The following is an 18,743-nucleotide window of genomic DNA, read 5'->3' on the forward strand; positions in this document are numbered from 1 at the left end:
GCTACCTCTGGCAACAGATTATATGAGCGAGCTAACAGTATAGGCTGGTAAAGGGTGTGTGAGCAAGCGTTGCTACATGGCAGGTTTCAATGCCGTCAGGCACCTTTTATTTAACAAAGGATGTGTATGTAAACTCATTATCAGACACAGGCGCAAACACACAGACAGTGTACTTAACAAAGAATAGGTGTCAAAAGCTATGTAAATGCACTTTCACAAGCAGGCATGCAACTTCAGCAGAATACTGTATACCACAGCGTTGTTTACATCAATAGAAATGCTGAAAGGTAGCAAACAAGTGACTGAACTAGATAAAATCAGAGAGAAGCAACAACATAGCCTGTATGCCAGAGTAAGAATATTTTCCCTCCGCAGTATAGCATTCCTTCCTCAACTGACATGGCCACACACACAATCCAAAGTCCAGTTGAAGCAGGTACTATAAAAAAAACATAAGACAGTCTGGGGCCCTTTGCCTTTTGCAACCAACCAGTATATCAAATGTAGTCGGTCACTCAGTCCTGCATTAGCTAGTAAACTCAAGTCTAGCCTTGCTTTACCTATTCCCAAACCTTGATGAAGTAAAGAGGCTGAGCCCTGTGGGACAGTATCGAACCCATGCGGTGACATGCCAAGGAGGAAAAGGAGTAGGAATAGTTGTCCAACAGGACAGACAACTTGGCTTGGAACAGGAGAACTGGAGGGAGATTACACTTATAAGCATGTTGTGACACATTAACAGCTAATATTACTGGTAAATTCACTATTATCCTAAGATGTTTCTGTAACGCTGTCCACACTGCCATTCAGTACCACGAAGGACAGACCATAAGACATCAAGAAAATCAATAAACACAGTTTACCAGTATCAGGAATTTTATTTATTATATGTATATAATTTTGTTTCTTTGTTAATTGTTTAATTCATAATACCCATAGAATATACATAGACGATAACCCTCAATAGCTCATATCTCTGACAACCTACTCATATGGCATATCATCTTCATTTAAAAGAATAATGGGGAAAAATAGGTTCCATAAAGAGTGAAAACACTGCCAGTTATAGCACACCCATAAGAGAAAAAAAACATTAATACAAAAAAAAAAAAAAAGATACAACTCCCTTATGTGAAAAAAAGACCACCACTAACGATAGCAATAATAAGAACAGCCATTTAAAAAGGACATTATTTAGAAACCGGCCTGACTGCATTTTTTCTTCTTCATGTGTTGTGTGCGTGCGTGCATATGTGGTGTGTTTTGTGTGCAAGGATTTGTGTATGCGTGTGTCTGTGAAAAAGTGAGTGATTGCGTATTGCAAACATGGTCCCGTTGGTTCATTCGCATTGTTCTCCGTTGAGACTGGCGGTCAGTTGGGTCGTGTCGCTGGGGGGGTAAAAATGGGTTGGGGGATAGTAAAGCAGCTTTTGGTCAGAGAACCACAGACAGTCACAAGTATCCAAACATGCAGATAGAAATAACGGGAAAGCCTCTGGAGTGCGTTTCAAAAAGATAAAACAGACGCAGAGGAACACATACATACTGCCGATTGAAGTAGTGTCTGCTGTGTTTCAACCACAGACTATACAGACACACACACACACACACAATGAAACAGCGCGGACCAGGGTGGTCCACTGCAAATGTGTGTTAAGACACTTTCGACACGCACACACTCATTAAAAAGTGTGACGGGCTCCAGTGAGCTTCCATGAAAAATCTGCCCAGAAAAGCAAGAAGATTAAAGAGGCAGGAAACAAATTGAAGTAAGCGCAAAAGACTAGGCTGATGTCTTGACTTAAGACTAAAACAGTTAAAAATAAAACAGAAGGGGAAAAAGTTTGGTTAGCGTGGCAAAGTGCAGGTGCGCTGATTGAGAAACATGATTGATGCAAGTAACCCCTCTTCCCCCAACATGACTGACAGATGTCACTCAAGCAATGCTCCTCCACTTTAAAATCAGATCTGCTTTCATTTCTAGCCATGATTGGGGATGGGACAGTAATCATTGAGGGAGGGGGGGAGGAGGAGGTGAGAAAAATAAATGAGTAAGCAAATGGCAGCCAACCTGGGATGTGGTTTGGTAGGTCTCAGCCAATCAGAAGCGAGATAAAAGGGTGGTGGGTGGGACCTGAGGGGGAAAGCCCTTTGAGTAAAGCATGGCTGGTAATTGGGGTGTGTGGAATGGATGATACTGCCCATATGCACTGATCAATCAGAGGTGCGTTCAGTTCGCTTTAACATTTGCGGAACGGTTTGTACTGACCGACACATTTCCCAAAAATATTCTTGAACAGACAGGCACGTTTGCTCAAAACTGACAGCGTTTTTAAAGGGCAGTAGCCATGCTGATAGCGTTCCCCAACAGAATTAGGTCCGTTCAATTGAACGTTCCAGAACGTAAAAACTTACTGAACACAGCCCTGGACTCATACTTACTCTCCGCCTCCTCTAATGGCCAAACATAAGGATTAGGAGAGGCTAAACTGATCCCAGATCTGAAAGTAGGGCCACTTCTACCATGAATAGAGGCTTATAGCTTCTGAGGGGCTAAGGATGTGCTACGGCAAAATGAAGCGGTCCACTGTTAGATGTGAGTGGAAAATGTGACAGCAATGCGTTAAGCTCTGAGCGAAGCCCACCATGAAACACGGCACATTAGAAGGAAACAAAGAGCAAAATCAGCCACTAATTACCATAGACACCGTAACTGTGGCAACCATTATCAGTTTAACACAAGCGGAAAGTAAATATCAGTCGTATATCTGCTGATTCTGCCTGCCACCCTCCACAACTAAATAGAGTATTTACAAATCACTGTCCTCCCTGAAACAATACCAGACACATGAAGGGAGGAGAAAGAGGGGAATGGCAAAAAGGCAGAGAGGAGAAATTTGAATTTTCTAATATGGTGGCAGATTTAAAATTTAATTTGGTGACATTTTGTTTTGGGAGAAGAGAAACATACTATAGGCACCCCTCTCCAAAAAAGATTGCAATTTTTCCTTAACCTTCCATTTAAGGACCGGTGAGGGTCTGTGGCATGTCGCTGATCGGTGTTAGTGAGTCAGAGACTAGCACAGAGAATAGGGAATCGCGTCAGAATTTCTAAGATGTGGGGTAATCATGCCTGTTCTAGGCCATGTATTTCTATCTGAAAACTCTGACGTCCTCTTTGAATAAGTGAGGATGGAGATAAACCAGCTGTGGGTTACAGTACAAAGACAATTCAAGCCATTCCTCATCTCTCCATGCCTCCATCCCACTCTACCTTTACCACTTTGGTACATTTCAAGAATGAATGCGTGTTCATTTAGATTAACAACATACATATTTCTAAACAAAAGAAGACAAAGAGAACAAAATATAAAACCACCAACATGCCGTTAAAACAGAATGTTTGTCTCGCAAGTAAAGAATGTCTAGAAATCAATGTTCCAAAAAAAACAAAAAAATTCTCTCAAATATAAACTTCAAAACATACAAATACGACTCCTGACTGTTCATAAACATTCAAATAACGGTGCACAAACCAAACCTCCACGAGATCACGCAAACAAAACCATTTATATGTACACATCTAACTAGCGCCCGTCTATCTTTTCTTTCTCGTTTTTTCTCAAACAATAATTCCATGGAGCAAGACAGACAGTTAAGGTGTAGGTTAATACAGTAACATATACTGTGACTAGTGAGAAAGAGATGGAAAGAACACAGATTTACAGAGAGGGGAAAAAGAGAAAAGGCTCACAGGAACGAGAGTGCTAAATTGAGTTGGTCAGATTAAGTTCTTGCTTTTTAAACAGTACAAACTCCTCGCAGAAAGCAGTAAAAGAGAAAGAGGGAACAGTCTCCTGATGGTGGTTAAAATGAGCGCAGAAGTACTTAAAGGAAATATCCACCCAAAACCATTAATTCCTATAATTTACAGTGTTAAATAACACTAATGTGAGAACAATATTTTTGTTAACAAATTTTACATTTTGTTGTTATAAGGTTGGTAGCAACACGTGAAAATCTTGTGGGAAATCTGTTGCAGGTCAAATCGACAACAAAACCCACAATGCAATGCTCTCTATGGACCGGCTGGCAAGCTAGCAAAAGGTAGCTACACAATAATACCAGAGTCAATATCAGCATGTGAAATAGTTAGTTGTAAAATTGCACTCTCACCATGTTTAACCTAGTATAACATAAGCAATAGCACCATGAAATGCACCATGGACTAAAGAGGCAAACAAATAGGAGAAATGTGGTGGACCCTCTGTTTAATTACACATTTCTCAAGGTAGGAATATCGCAAAAAATATGATCAATGGCTCATTCGAGAGAAATATGACATGTATGATAGACGTTTTTACGATCTAAAAGTCAAATTCCTATTAACTTCCAGTGTAGTGAGAGCGACTTTATCGCAATGCTACCACACACCATCCAAATTTCTGCCTGTTTGAATGGCAGTAGCTCAGATACACATGAAAAACACTCAGGAATCAATAGAACGTTGCTGAGATGCACAAAAACACTAACAATCAAAATGGGTGAATCTTTCCTTTAAGCAGACAACAGCCCCCCCCACCAAAAAAAACAGCTTCCCAGCGAAAGAAATAAAAAAAGAAAACTTAAAAATGTACATGTTTCTGGTCCTTTTTTTTGTATGCTGTATATATGTTATTTTTTTTGTATCTTGTCGTTTGGAGTCTCCGTGTGGCTTTGTCACTCGTCTTCAAAGCTGAAACAGATATGAAAAAAAGTGTTGCAGAGTGTTGCAGAATGCCCACCTATCTTTTTCAAAGGTCTAGTAATCGTTATGAATGATGTGAGTGTATGTATGTGTGTGTACCTCTATGTCTCAGGAGCCCTGGTAGGTGGCCTGGAAGCGGAACGTCTCCTCAAAGATGAGCTCCTTCAGCTTCTCCTTAGGCAGGTCATCCAGCTCCATGGTGAAGGTGAACGGCTCCTCTGCTACAGGCTACACACACACACAATGAAAATACTACACTGAACAAAAATATAAAAAATGCAACATGTATAGTTGGTCCCGTGTTTCATGACCTGAAATATCTCAGAATTTTTCATACTCACAAAAAGCTTATTTCTTTAAAATGTTTACATCCCTATTAGTGAGCATTTCTCCTTTGCCAAGATAAGCCATCCACCTGACAGGTGTGGCATATTAAGAAGCTGATTAAACAGCATGATCATTACACAGGAGCACCTTGTGATGAGAACAATAAAAGGCCCCTATAAAATGTGTAGTTTCACAACATAATGCCACAGATGTCTCAAGGTGAGGGAGCATGCAATTGGCGTGTTGACTGTAGGAATGTCCATCAGAGCTGTGAATGTCCATCAGAGCTGTTGCCAGAGAATTTAATGTTAATTTCTCTACCACAAGCCACCTCCAACGTAATTTTAGAGAATTTGGCAGTATGTCCAACCGGCCTCAACTACAGACCACGTGTAACCATGCCAGCCCAGTACCTCCACAGCCGGTTTCTTCACCAGCGGAATCATCTGAAACCAACCAACCGGGCAGCTGATGAAACTGTGGGTTTGCACAAGGGAAGAATTTCTGCACAAATTGTCAGAAACAGTCTCAGGAAAGCTCTGTGTGCTCATTGTCCTCAACCGCGCCTTGACCTGACTGCAGTTCGGCGTAGTAACCAAGTTCAGTGGGCAACTGCTCACCTTCGATGGCCATTGGGACAGTGGAGAAGTGTGCTCTTCACTGATGAATCCCAGTTTCAACTGTACCGGAGAGATGGCAGACAGTATGGCGTTTTTTACCGTTGTGAACTGAGAGCCCCATGTTGGCAGTGGGGTTTTGGTATAGGCAAGCAAAAGCTACGAACACAATTGCATTTTATCGATGGCAATTTGAATGCAAAGAGATACTGTGTCGAGATCCTGAGGCCCATTGTCGTGTCATTCGTCCCCCGCCATCACCTCATGTTTCAGCATGATAATGCACAGCCCCAAGTCGCAAGGATCGGTACACAATTCCTGGAAGCTGAAATATGTCCCAGTTCTTCCACATCCTGCATACACACCAGACATGTCACCCATTGAGCATGTTTGGGATGCTCACAGCGTGTTCCAGTTCCTGCGAAATTCCAGCAACTTCGCACAGCCATTGAAGAGCAGTGGGACAACATTCCACAGGCCACAATCAACAGCCTCATCAACTTTATGCAAAGGAGATATCGCACTGCAGGAGGCAAACGGTGAGCAAACCAGGTACTGACTGGTTTTCTGATCCACCCCCTACTTTTTTTTTTTTTTAGAGTGTCAGATGCATATCTGTATTCCCAGTCATGCGAAATCCATAGATTAGGGCCTAATTAGCTTATTTCAAGCGACTGATTTCCATAAATGAAATGTAACTCAGTAAAATCTTTGAAATTGTTGCATGTTGCGTTTATACACTGAACAAAACTATCAAATGTTCCATACGTACAAAAAACGTATTTCTCTTAATATTTTGTTCACAAATGTGTTTGCTTTCCCGTTAGTGAACATTTCATCCACCCGGTGTGGCATATCAGGAAGCATGATCATTACACAGGTGCACCTTGTGCTGGGGACATTAAAAGGCCACTAAAATATGCAGTTGTGTCACACAATGCCACAGATGTCTCAAGTTGAGGGACATGCAATTGGCATGCTGACTGCAGGAATGTCCACCAGAGCTGTTGACTGAGAATTTAATGTTCATTTCTCTACCATAAGACACCTCTGTCGTTTTAGAGAATTTGGCAGTATGTGCAACCGGCCTCAACTACATACCACACCAGCCCAGGACCTCTACATCCGCCTTCTTCACCTGCAAGATAGTCAGAGCAGCCCCTCGGACAGCTGATGAAACTGAGGAGTATTTCTGTCTGTAATAACGCACTTATGCCGGGGAAAAACTCATTTTGATTGGCTGGGACTGGATCCCCAGTGGGCGGGCCTATGTCCTGCCCAGTCATGTGAAAATCATAGATTTTGGCCTAATTTAAGAATGTATTTGGCTGATTTCATTATACGAACTGTAACTTGCTGAAGTCATTGAAATTGTTGCATTTATATTTTTGTTCAGTATATTTTGTTAAGTGTAATAACAGTATACAACTCCTAACAAACACCTTAGGGTGCATTCACATATGATCCTGGAGCGTTTGGTACCCTGATCCGTAGGGATGTAACGATTCACCGATACGCATCAGTCACTGATTCAAATGTTTAAGATACAACTGCATCGGTCCACGGACCCCAAACTGATCCAAATGCAGCATGCATCGGTCAGAAAATCGTTTCAAACGTTAAGAATTGCCCATTCACATTTTTTGTTGTTGCTCATATTACTTTCTACCTTCTGAAAATCTAATTCTGTGAAAACTGATGCGTCCTCTTCTTTTGTGTCAAACTAACAACCCTAGGGAATATCAGTAGCTACGGGTGTAACGGTACACATATTCGTCCCGAACCGTTCAGTACAGGGACCTCGGTTCGGTACGCACTGTGAACACAAATAAATAAATGAAATAAAATACATTAAAAAAACACTAGGCCTATAGGTTATACCTACGTTACGTTGTATGCCTCAGTAAATCTGAGCTGGAAAAAATATTTCAGGCTTTTCCATTGAAAGAACTAGATCCTGTGAACATTGTAATCAAAAAATAAAATCTAAACTGGTGCATTTCAAACTGTCCTTTTGTGATGCGCAGCTGGGACCTAATTTTGTACAATGGCGAGTGGTGGGGTCGATAAACCAGGAGGATTCGCCATCGTTTAAAATCTCCAGTTTGGGAAAATGTTGGCTTCCCAGTAGATTATAACGGCAATGGACTGAGTATGTTACCACTGCTCAAATACAATAGCCTATGCAGCTGCCAACACCTCAAACAGTGTGGTGAAGGCAGCGCAACAGCGCCTCTTCAACATCGGGAGGCTGAAGAAATCTGGCTTGGCACCTAAGACCTTAACAAAACTTTCACAGATGCAGCATTGAGAGCATCCTGTCGGACTGGATCCACGCCTGGTACTAAGCCACTGTAACTAGCCGGCTACCACGGTTACTCAACCCTGCACCTCGGAGGCTGCTGCCCTATGTACAGACATGGAATCACTAGTCACTTTAATAATGGAACACTGGTAACTTTAATAATGTTTGGATAATGTTTTACTCATTTCATATGTATTTACTGTATTCTAGGTAATGCCATCCTATTTAACTATTGCTGTAAAATATATATACACACACACACAAACAAACACATCTATCCACCGATAAATCCACTATAATTGAGAATTTCAATAAGCATTTTTCTACGGCTGGCCATGCTTTCCACCTGGCTACCCCTACCCCGGTCAACAGCACTGCACCCCCAACAGCTACTCGCCCAAGCCTTCCCCATTTCTCCTTCTCCCAAATCCAGTCAGCTGATGTTCTGAAAGAGCTGCAAAATCTGGACCCCTACAAATCAGCCGGGCTAGATAATCTGGACCCTTTCTTTCTAAAATTATCTGCTGAAATTGTTGCCACCGCTATTACTAGCCTGTTCAACCTCTCTTTCGTGTCGTCTGAGATTCGCAAAGATTGGAAAGCAGCTGCGGTCATCCCCCTCTTCAAAGGGGGGGACACTCTTGACCCAAACTGGTACAGACCTATATCTATCCTACCCTGCCTTTCTAAGGTCTTCGAAAGCCAAGTCAACAAACAGATTACTGACCATTTCGAATCCCACCATACCTTCTCAACTATGCAATCTGGTTTCAGAGCTGGTCATGGGTGCACCTCAGCTACGCTCAAGGTCCTAAACGATATCTTAACCGCCATCGATAAGAAACAATACTGTGCAGCCGTATTCATTGACCTGGCCAAGGCTTTCGACTCTGTCAATCACCACATCCTCATCGGCAGACTCGACAGCCTTGGTTTCTCAAATGATTGCCTTGCCTGGTTCACCAACTACTTCTCTGATAGAGTTCAGTGTGTCTAATCGGAGGGCCTGCTGTCCGGGCCTCTGGCAGTCTCTATGGGGGTGCCACAGGGTTCAATTCTTGGACCGACACTTCTCTATATACATCAATGATGTCGTTCTTGCTACTGGTGAATCTCTTATCCACCTCTACGCAGACAACACCATTCTGTATACTTCTGGCCCTTCTTTGGACACTGTGTTAACAACCCTCCAGGCGAGCTTCAATGCCATACAACTCTCCTTCCGTGGCCTCAAATTGCTCTTAAATACAAGTAAAACTAAATGTATGCTCTTCAACCCGATCGCTGCCTGCACCTGCCCGCATGTCCAGCATCACTACTCTGGACGGTTCTGACTTAGAATATGTGGACAACTACAAATACCTAGGTGTCTGGTTAGACTGTAAACTCCTTCCAGACTCACATCAAACATCTCCAATCCAAAGTTAAATCTAGAATTGGCTTCCTATTCCGCAACAAGCTGTCAGAGCACCAGCTGTCAGAGCAGCTCACAGATTACTGCACCTGTACATAGCCCATCTATAATTTAGCCCAAACAACTACATCTTTCCCTACTGTATTTATTTTGCTCCTTTGCACCCCATTATTTCTATCTCTACTTTGCACATTCTTCCACTGCAAATCTACCATTCGAGTGTTTTACTTGCTATATTGTATTTACTTTGCCATCATGTCCTTTTTTTGGCCTTCATTCACCTCCCTTCTCACCTCACTTGCTCACATTGTATATAGACTTATTTTTCTACTGTATTATTGACTGTATGTTTGTTTTACTCCATGTGTAACTCTGTGTTGTTGTATGTGTCGAACTGCTTTGCTTTATCTTGGCCAGGTCGCAATTATAAATGAGAACTTGTTCTCAACTTGCCTACCTGGTTAAATAAAGGTGGAAAAAATTAAATAAATAAATGAATTCTACAAATATACTAAATATTCTACCCACACTGTCCATAATGTCTATACATACCATCAAATACATATACGCTCTGGACTCCGACATTACTCGTCCTAATATTTCTAAATTCCATAATTTTACTTTTAGATGCGTGTATTGTTGTGAATTGTTAATATTACTGCACTGTTGGCGCTAGGAACACAAGCATTTCACTACACCTGCAATAACATCTGCTAAATGTGTACGACACCAATAAAATTGGATTTTGACAGGCCGATATCACCCCAGTATTCCTACCACTGGAGCAAGCTGGGAAAAAAACACAAAAAAAAACACATTGGTCTCCCCTCTGCATTCAAACAGCACTTCGCAGCTGATTGACCGGGCCAAAGACATGACCAGAGTGACAGGTATGTTTACAGCCACGGATATGAGTCCATTCTCAGTGGTTGAGAAGAATAGGGTGTTTCAGCACCTTTTGAAAGTGCTTGCTTCACATTATGAACTTCGCACTCTCGCACCCATTTCAGCAAACAAGTAATACCCACTCTATATAAGCAAGCTAAAGTCGAAGTTGTCAATGAATTATCCAATGCATCTTGTGTTGCACTTCCTACATACTGTATGGACGGACTGCCAGGGCTACAGAGAGCTCCCTAGCAGTGACAGTCCATCACATTAGCGCAGAGTGGGATATGAGAAGTACCATGCTAGTGTGGGTTTTGGACTGTTACACGCCTATCAGTAGCCTAGTCAAACTGCGCACTGTGCCCAGTCATGTAAAATGTGGTCTATTTTTTAGGTGTTGTGAAAGCAAAACATATTTTGTTGTATTCTTAAATGCTTCAGGAAACCGAACCAGGGTAAAGAATTTCATGTGACAAAGGACTTGGATGGTTTCTGGACAGGGCACCTGAGTATGTGAGGGCGGGCTGCTGCAGTCATACCTCGTCAGTGGGGTCGTAGTACTGCTCCAGATAGGGATGAGCCAGGGCCTCCTCTACCGTGATGCGCTTGATAGGGTTAAAGGTCAACATGCGGCCCAGCAGGTCCAGAGCTGGAGGGAGAGACGGGGTGTTGTTAAAATGTCTTGAACAGTCATTCTGATTCCCATGTAAAAGCCTTTTGAGTTACTAAAATAACACCTACCGTAATTGCTGGACTATTAAGCGCACCTGAATATAAGCCGCACCCACTGAAAAAAAAAAAAAATGTATTTTGTACATAAATAAGCCGCACGTGTCTATAAGCCGCAGGTGCCTACCGGTACATTGAAACAAATTAACTTTACACAGCCTTTAAACGAAACACGGCTTGTAACAAAAATAGGCTTTAACGAAACACGTCTTGTAACAAAAATAAATAGGCTTTAACGAAACAGGCTTGTAACAATTTTTTTTTTTTTTTTTAAATAGCAGTAAACAGTAGCCTACCAAGAAAGTCCTTGGTCACTATCTTCCTCCTGTGCACTGAAACCACTGAAGTCATCTCCTTTGGTGTCGGAGTTGAATAGCCTCAGAATTGCTTCATCCGATGTTGGATCGTTTTCATTGTGCTCTCCTCACTTTCATCCGGAGGCAAATTCCCCGCTGAGCTTATGCTGCCCTCTTCAATACGCAGCAGCTCCACGCTGTCAGGACCCACTGGCAGACTTGACCATAAGTCGCTCTTCGCATGGAGCCCGTTTTAGTGAAGGATTTCTCCCCACTTGTCATCCAATCCATTTTCTAGTTCGGGCCATCTGCTTTTCTTTCCTCTGAAAGCTTTTGTTGTCTTTTTGCACTAAGTCAGTTTCTCACGCTGCTGTTTCCAACGTCTTATCATCGACTCATTAAGGCCAAGCTCCCGTGCAGAAGCTCTATTTCCTTTTCAAACAGCCAGATCGATCGCCTTCAAATTGAAAGCTGCATCATATGCATTTCTCTGTGTCTTTGCCATGATGAGGGTGACAAAATGACTACCGTAATCAGAATGATGGAAAGTTTGAGCGCGCTCGATTTACTTCACATTATGTGACGGTGCTCAGTTTTTTGGCGGCATGAATTTGTGAAAGCGGGAAAAATCCATAAATTAGCCGCGTCATTGTATAAAGCGCAAGGTTCATAGCGTGGGAAAAAAGTAGCGGCTTATAGTCCGGAAATTACGGTATATTTGTTTTGGATAGAAATACTCAACATTTGAGAAAAATTCAACTTCCCCCTCTCATGGCTAACTACCAGGAAGTTTGAAAAGACAGGCTGAGTGAGTGGGGAGCTTACATTCATGAATTCCCCTTGACTGACAGCTCTTTGAAACACTTACGTCAATCAACTTGGACTCAGTGAGCAGTAAAATAATCTCAAGCTAATTTTGTGATACACAAAGCAACTTATGAAAAGCATGATTTTTACTGTGCATGACCTTTAAACAGATAGTTCTTTCCAAAATCAATGGATTACCCATAAATACCACATGAAAGGGAAGGAGACACCTAATGTGACCATTTTAACTAGGTTGAAGTCTACTTGGTGTACCAAAGCTCACACCTGAGTTGGAGAAAAGGGACCGCTAGTGAAGCTGGGAAAGGGGAAAGTGTGAGGGTGTGTATGCATTGTAACGCTTGCAAATGTATTTGAAATCTGAATGTCTGCAATTTGTGTGTGTTAACATGTGAATGTGTGTGTACAAGCATGTGTGAAAAAAAACTAACAATGCTGTTTTACGTGCCTTTCTTGCACTAAACATGGCACTGACTTTGCTGATTGTTGCATTATTGAGGAACAGTTTTACTTACTATGACGGTCTACCTAGTGACCCTAAGATGAATGCACTAAGTCACTCTGGGTAAAATAAAGTACTATAATGTAATGTAATAATGTGTGCGTGTTCTACCCTTGCTGTCTGCCTTGGGGAACAGCTTGTTCCAGGGGATCTTGGGTTTCTCAGGCAGAGACTGCAGGTAGTTCCTGGCCTTCATGTTGATGATGCAGTTCAGGTCATCCGGAGTGGGAGAGCCAAGGATGCCTGCACAACCAATCACACACTTTACACCTGGGTCCTGTTCAGTAGGACACAATGTAACAAACAGTTCAAATGCTTTGAAAATGGAAACTAAAATGTGACGTTTGATCACACAACACCACAGATGTCTCATGTTGAGGGAATGTGCAATTGGCATGCTGACTGCAGGAATGTCCACCAGAGCTGTTGCCAGAGAATTTAATGTTAATTTCTCTACCGTGTTGTTTTAGAGAATTTGACAGTACGTCCAACCGGCCTCACAACCACAGACCATGTGGAACCATGCCAGCCCAGGATATTCAAATTCGACTTCCTCACCTGCAGGATCGTCTGAAACCAACCACCCGATGGAACTATGGGTTTGCGCAACCAAAGAATTTCTGCACAAACTGTCAGAAACCTTCAGCGAAGCTCATCAAGCATCCTCACTAGGGTCTTGACTGCAGTTCAGCGTCGTAACCGACTTCAGTGGGCAAATGCTCACCTTTGATGGCCACTGGCACGCTGGAGAAGTGTGCTCTTCACCGATGAATCCTGGTTTCAGTTGTACCGGGCTGACGGCAGACAGAGTCTATGGCGTCGTGTGGGCGAGCGGTTTGCGGATGTCAACAGAGTGCTCCATGGTGGAGGTGGGGTTATGGTATGGGCAGGCATAAGCTACACACAACGAACACAAGCTGAAAATATCCCAGCTCTTCCATGGCCTGCACCCTCACCAGACATGTCACCCACTGAGCATGTTAGGGATGCTCACAGCGTGTTCCAGTTCCTGCCAATATCCAGCAACTTCGCACAGCCATTGAAGAGCAGTGGAACAACATTCCACAATCAACAGCCTCATCTCCTTTGCATAAAGTTGATGTCACACTGCATGAGGCATACAGTGATCACACCAGATACTGACTGGTCTTCTGATCCATGCCCCAACCTTTTTTGTAAGGTTTCAACAGATGCATATCTGTATTCCCAGTCATGTGAAATCCATAGATTAGGGCCTAATGAATATATTTCAAATGACTGATTTCAATATATGAAAGTTAACTCAGAATCTTTGAAATTGTTGCATGTGGAGTTTATATTTTTGTTCAGTGTATATGGCCAGTTCAGGTAAGTTTAGCCATGTCCACCCTTCTCACAGACAGAAGCCAAAGTCAAGGAAATTTCCAAAGGGTATTTCGGAAAAGAGCATACAGCAACTTATGCAAAAAGTTGGAGCGAGTGTCACACCCTACTCCCTTTATAGTGCACTACTTTTGACTAGGGCCGATAAGGCTCTGGTCAAAAGAAGTGCACTAGCTAGCGATTAGGCTGCCATTTGGGTCACAACATGTCTCTCTCACCCAGTATGTGGTTGAGCTGGTCCAGGTAATGCTTCCCAGGGAAGATGGGCCTGTTGGACAGCATCTCAGCCAGGATGCAGCCCACTGACCAGATATCAATGGACTTGGAGTAGCCCTGAACAGCACACATGGAGTTAGTACTAACACATGAATTCACATTCACACTATCAAATCACCAGGAGTAGGCCTGACAGAGAAAACACGGTCCACAGACATGGAATCAATGCACAGTCCACACACCTTGGAGTTGAGCATGATCTCGGGGGCCCTGTACCAGCGCGTAGCCACGTACTCTGTCAGGAAGCCTGTGTGGTCATGCTCTGGGTCAGCTATCCGTGCCAGCCCAAAGTCACAGATCTGACAGAGGAGGGTGGTTAAAATACGCAGAAACACATACAAAACGTTTTGTAAAAGAATCAGCTAAATAAATACGGGCCTGTTCACGCCAGCAAATCCCCACTAAGCCCTCTTCTGGTTAAAGAGTAGATCATTTTCTTCACACAATGGACCCTAAACATTGGTCCACGGTTAGATTTCCCCACTCCCTAATGGTTATGATTGGGTGATACAATGGGCGTATTCATAAGTGTCTCAGAGGAAAAAGTGCTGATCTAGGATCAGGTGCCGCCTGTCTATTAATTGACAAGGCAAAACTGACCATAGAACAGCACTTGTACTCTGAAACGCTTTATAAATATTGGCCCTGATCTTAGATCGATGGAGAGGGGGTAGCTAACTGTGCCTTGAGGTCACAGTTGGAATAAGTAGTAGTGTTGGGGTTAGCAGTAGTAGTATTATAGATATAGGGTTAGTAGTAGTATTCTGGTTATTATTACCTTGAGGTCGCAGGTGGTGTTGATGAGCAGGTTGGAGGGCTTGAGGTCACGGTGCAGCACGTTGGCAGAGTGGATGTACTTCAGGCCTCTCAGGATCTGGTACAGGAAGTAGCAGGTGTGGTCGTTGCTCAACATCTGGGTCTTCAGGAGCTTGTAGAGGTCTGTCTCCATCAGGTCCTGCACTATGTAGCTGGGAAACAAGGGGCTAAGGAGCCTAACAAACAGAGGGGGACCAAACCATAACCCAAGTAATTCTGTTAGATCTAAGCTTGTAAAGGTCTGTCTCCATGAGGTTCAGCACTATAGAGCTGGGAACCAGCAGGGGGCACCATTCAAAGGGACAAACAAGGATGAGGAGGCATATGACAGTTACGGGCACTAGGGGCCAACAACCACATATCCATTTGAACATGACCGTAACCAATTCCATGTATTAAGTGTGAATTTCTGGTGGAGTTTTAGAAAGCATAAAGGCCTTCACACACACAATGTAATATCGCGTATCCCCCCGTATTGCTAACGTTCACTTCGGCGCAGATCCAATGAATTTGTTTATTTTCCATAGCATGGAATTATAACATTGTATTTAACCTTTGTTTATCAACCTAGGAACAAGGAAATACTGCGCTCATGCAAAACATTTAGGGACCGAAAGTTATTTATAATGAGGGATACTTGGAAAAAATCAAACCTCTGAAATTAAAATGGATGGCCCTCCCTTCAGTAAAATAGATTTGCACCTGACCCTCCCTGAACACTTACAAAAAGTGACCCTCCCCTATACCCAAAATAATAATTAAACAAAGTGGATAGCAGAGGAAATGCATACCGTTTACCCTCACTCCTAAGACAGACCAGAGCCTTAGATATGCAGTTTTTGAAAGAGTTTTTTGGTAAGCATTACATAGCAACGTAGTAATTTTGATAGTGCGCAGGGCTGCTGGCCAGAAGGCTGTGGGTTCACAGACCACCGCAGACATGGGTAGGGGTGAAAATACCTACTTTATAATAAATGCATTACATAAATCTATCATGGTATTTGCGGGTCTGAGAAAAAAATGCCTTTGATAAACCCATTTCATGCAAGTCATTTTACATGACTGGAGACAAGCAGAATTTTTTTTTAACACCACACCAGAGCATGAGCTGAGTGGAGTGAGGAGCCATGCTTGCGTAATTTTGCAGAGTGGAAAGGATGTAAAAAATATATAATAATAATAAATGAGCGTTGGCCTTCTCTCCCAATCCAATTTCGATCCGGGTACTATTGAGCTCTGGGCATGCTCTACCCAGCATATTTCGGTTCCTTTATCACTATTATTTTAATTAGGCCTATTCTGTTGTATTTATTTAGCCTACCCCACCACTAATAATGCGCAGAGATCACGCACAATGAGCCAGCCAGTTTCCCCATTAGCCTTTGTCTCTGATTCAGATGGGTTGGGTTAAATGCAGAAGACACATTTCAGTTGAATGCATTCAGACTAGGTATCCCCCCTTTCCCTTCCCTTTCTGGGTGAAAGAATACACGTCCCTCATGCACTCGATGCGGCGGGCCCTCAGGATGTCGTTGATGCCGATGATGTTCTCATGGCGGAACCGCAGCAGGATCTTGATCTCCCTCAGGGTGCGCTGACAGTACGTCTGGTGCTCAAACGGACTGATCTTCTTAATGGCCACGCGAGAATCCGTCATGCCGTCATGGGCCGAGCTGGGTGGGGTGGAGGAGAGAGAAGATAGAGGGAGAGAGATGGAAGAGAGACAGGGGGGGGTGGAGAGTGATGGGGAAGAGAGGGCTCCAGTTACAACCAGCACAATAAGCCCAGCACATTGCATGACACGGCAGTTCTTTATAATAGTGACACAGTGCTGACTGACACTTGAGCATGAGCACAATGAGACAACCAACTAAGAGGAACCATTGCAGAAGAGGGGCTCATATTGAATTATTAAAGTTTGCCTATATTTAACAACTTAGAAAATATAACTGTCAAGGAAATGTACAAGTTAAAATAAATATTCGGTCTATACACCATTTTGATTACATTCAGAGTGTGGTGTGTATGCTATGGTGTGCACTAGGTAGTTGCGCATTTGGTCACAAATTTCAAGTATGAAATAATGGTGTAACACTTTACCTTGCCATTGTTTAGATAACTTGAATAAGGCAAGAAGTGCTTGCCATGACACGCAAATAGAAACTTCCTTCGCTGACATGACATGCAGTATCAACAGTTTATCTACCTCTGGTAGGTGGTAGATAAACTGTTGATACTGCATATAGCTGGTGCTGTGAACTATGATTTCCTTGACCAATGAAAACATCTGCAATTGAGCTAAACGCAATCTTTGATCTTGGGTAAACAATTCTCACGCGCACCTTGTGCACAGAAAACCTCGCGAGACATTTTCTACAAGAAAAACAAGTGGTATCATCAGTGAGGTTGGTTAACTAACCAACGAACTATTTAGTTAGCTACCGGTAACTAACTAGATAGTAACAGTTGGCCCATCAAAAAATGACTCACGCGGTGTGAACGATGAACTGTTTATACTGTATCAAGATTACAAAGACCTGCGCAATCACTTCCTCCCACTTCCTGTATTGAAAAAAATTTGGCAGCCTCATAATAACCACGCCTATTAGCGACTTAGCTAGTTAGGTGGCTAATTGTAATTTAACGTTGTTAGCTAGCAAGTTAGCCTGAGCTGCGGTTATAATTTAGCTAGTTAGTTTGCAAACTAGCTAGATAGCTAGCGTTGTTTGCTACAAAATGACGTATAAACTAGATCTTTCATTTTATGCTATTGTGAACATTACTGGGATACAATAGGTGGGCATCAGGACATACTAAAACCATAATGCGTAGCTAGCTAGTAGCGAATTACCTACTAACCTAACTAATGTAGCTAGCTAGCTATGTGAGCCAAACGCTGGCAATCTGTTGCTAACTAGCCAGTTAAACTATTTATACGTAGTTATCACTGCCAGTGGTAACGTTAAGTGCAATTGAATACACAACAAGGGTATGCGCATAACTGTGCGTTTACAGCCAGATGGTTGTTATGTCAATTAATAGGCGATATGAGGCAGTGAGCTAGCCAACGCCTTCAGAGGAAGCTTAGCTGGCTTGTTTTTTATACTGAAGTCAACGTTTTTACGGCGAACATCATGTATTTTCTCTTACCAAACCATTCCATAGGCCCCTTCCCCGATGTACGAGAGGTTGACATAGCGGGGGCCAACGTCAAAGTTCTGCCCCTTTACCACCTCCAACACGGGCTTTATCCCCGCAGCTCCAGTCGCTCCCTCGGGCGCAACAGCCCCGGCGGCACCAGTATTCGAGCCTGTGGCTCCAGCCGCCGCAGCACTGTTGCTCGAATCCGCCATGATTCAATCTAGAAATCTACTATTTTCTGACAATATTTGGGAGGGGGCCTAGCGCAACTCTAAAATTGACTTCAGGTTGATAGAAAGGTTAAAAATATTTCCTTGGTTCGTTTCGTTGACGGATGAAGACGAGTCGTTCAGGGCCCCCCTCCAGAGCGTGTAAATGGATTCGTTTCTAGTTCTTCTTCGTAGTCTTCTTTGCTTATGACTTTCAGCGGCGTTTGACATCCCAACTGTGATGCGTTACTGCCACCATCTGGATGGCAGGCTGAATAGAAAAATTAAA

At 42.9% G+C, this 18,743-nt stretch overlaps 1 protein-coding gene across 1 annotated transcript; it reads right to left on the reverse strand.

Moving 5' to 3' along the window:
* Window positions 1–858: 858 nt before the first annotated feature.
* On the reverse strand, window positions 859–18,660 carry LOC129868193 (mitogen-activated protein kinase 1-like). Its single transcript, XM_055941942.1, has 9 exons — window positions 18,255–18,660; window positions 16,595–16,777; window positions 15,067–15,256; window positions 14,471–14,587; window positions 14,231–14,345; window positions 12,762–12,893; window positions 10,838–10,947; window positions 4,847–4,975; window positions 859–4,735 (listed from the first exon to the last, which is right to left on the reverse strand). Exons 1-8 carry the CDS (start codon window positions 18,455–18,457, stop codon window positions 4,856–4,858), a joined length of 1,170 nt encoding a protein of 389 aa, XP_055797917.1. The 5' UTR covers window positions 18,458–18,660; the 3' UTR covers window positions 859–4,735; window positions 4,847–4,855.
* Window positions 18,661–18,743: the final 83 nt, after the last annotated feature.

Source organism: Salvelinus fontinalis, chromosome 2 (assembly GCF_029448725.1).
Source record: "Salvelinus fontinalis isolate EN_2023a chromosome 2, ASM2944872v1, whole genome shotgun sequence".
Classification (NCBI taxonomy): Eukaryota; Metazoa; Chordata; class Actinopteri; order Salmoniformes; family Salmonidae; genus Salvelinus; species Salvelinus fontinalis.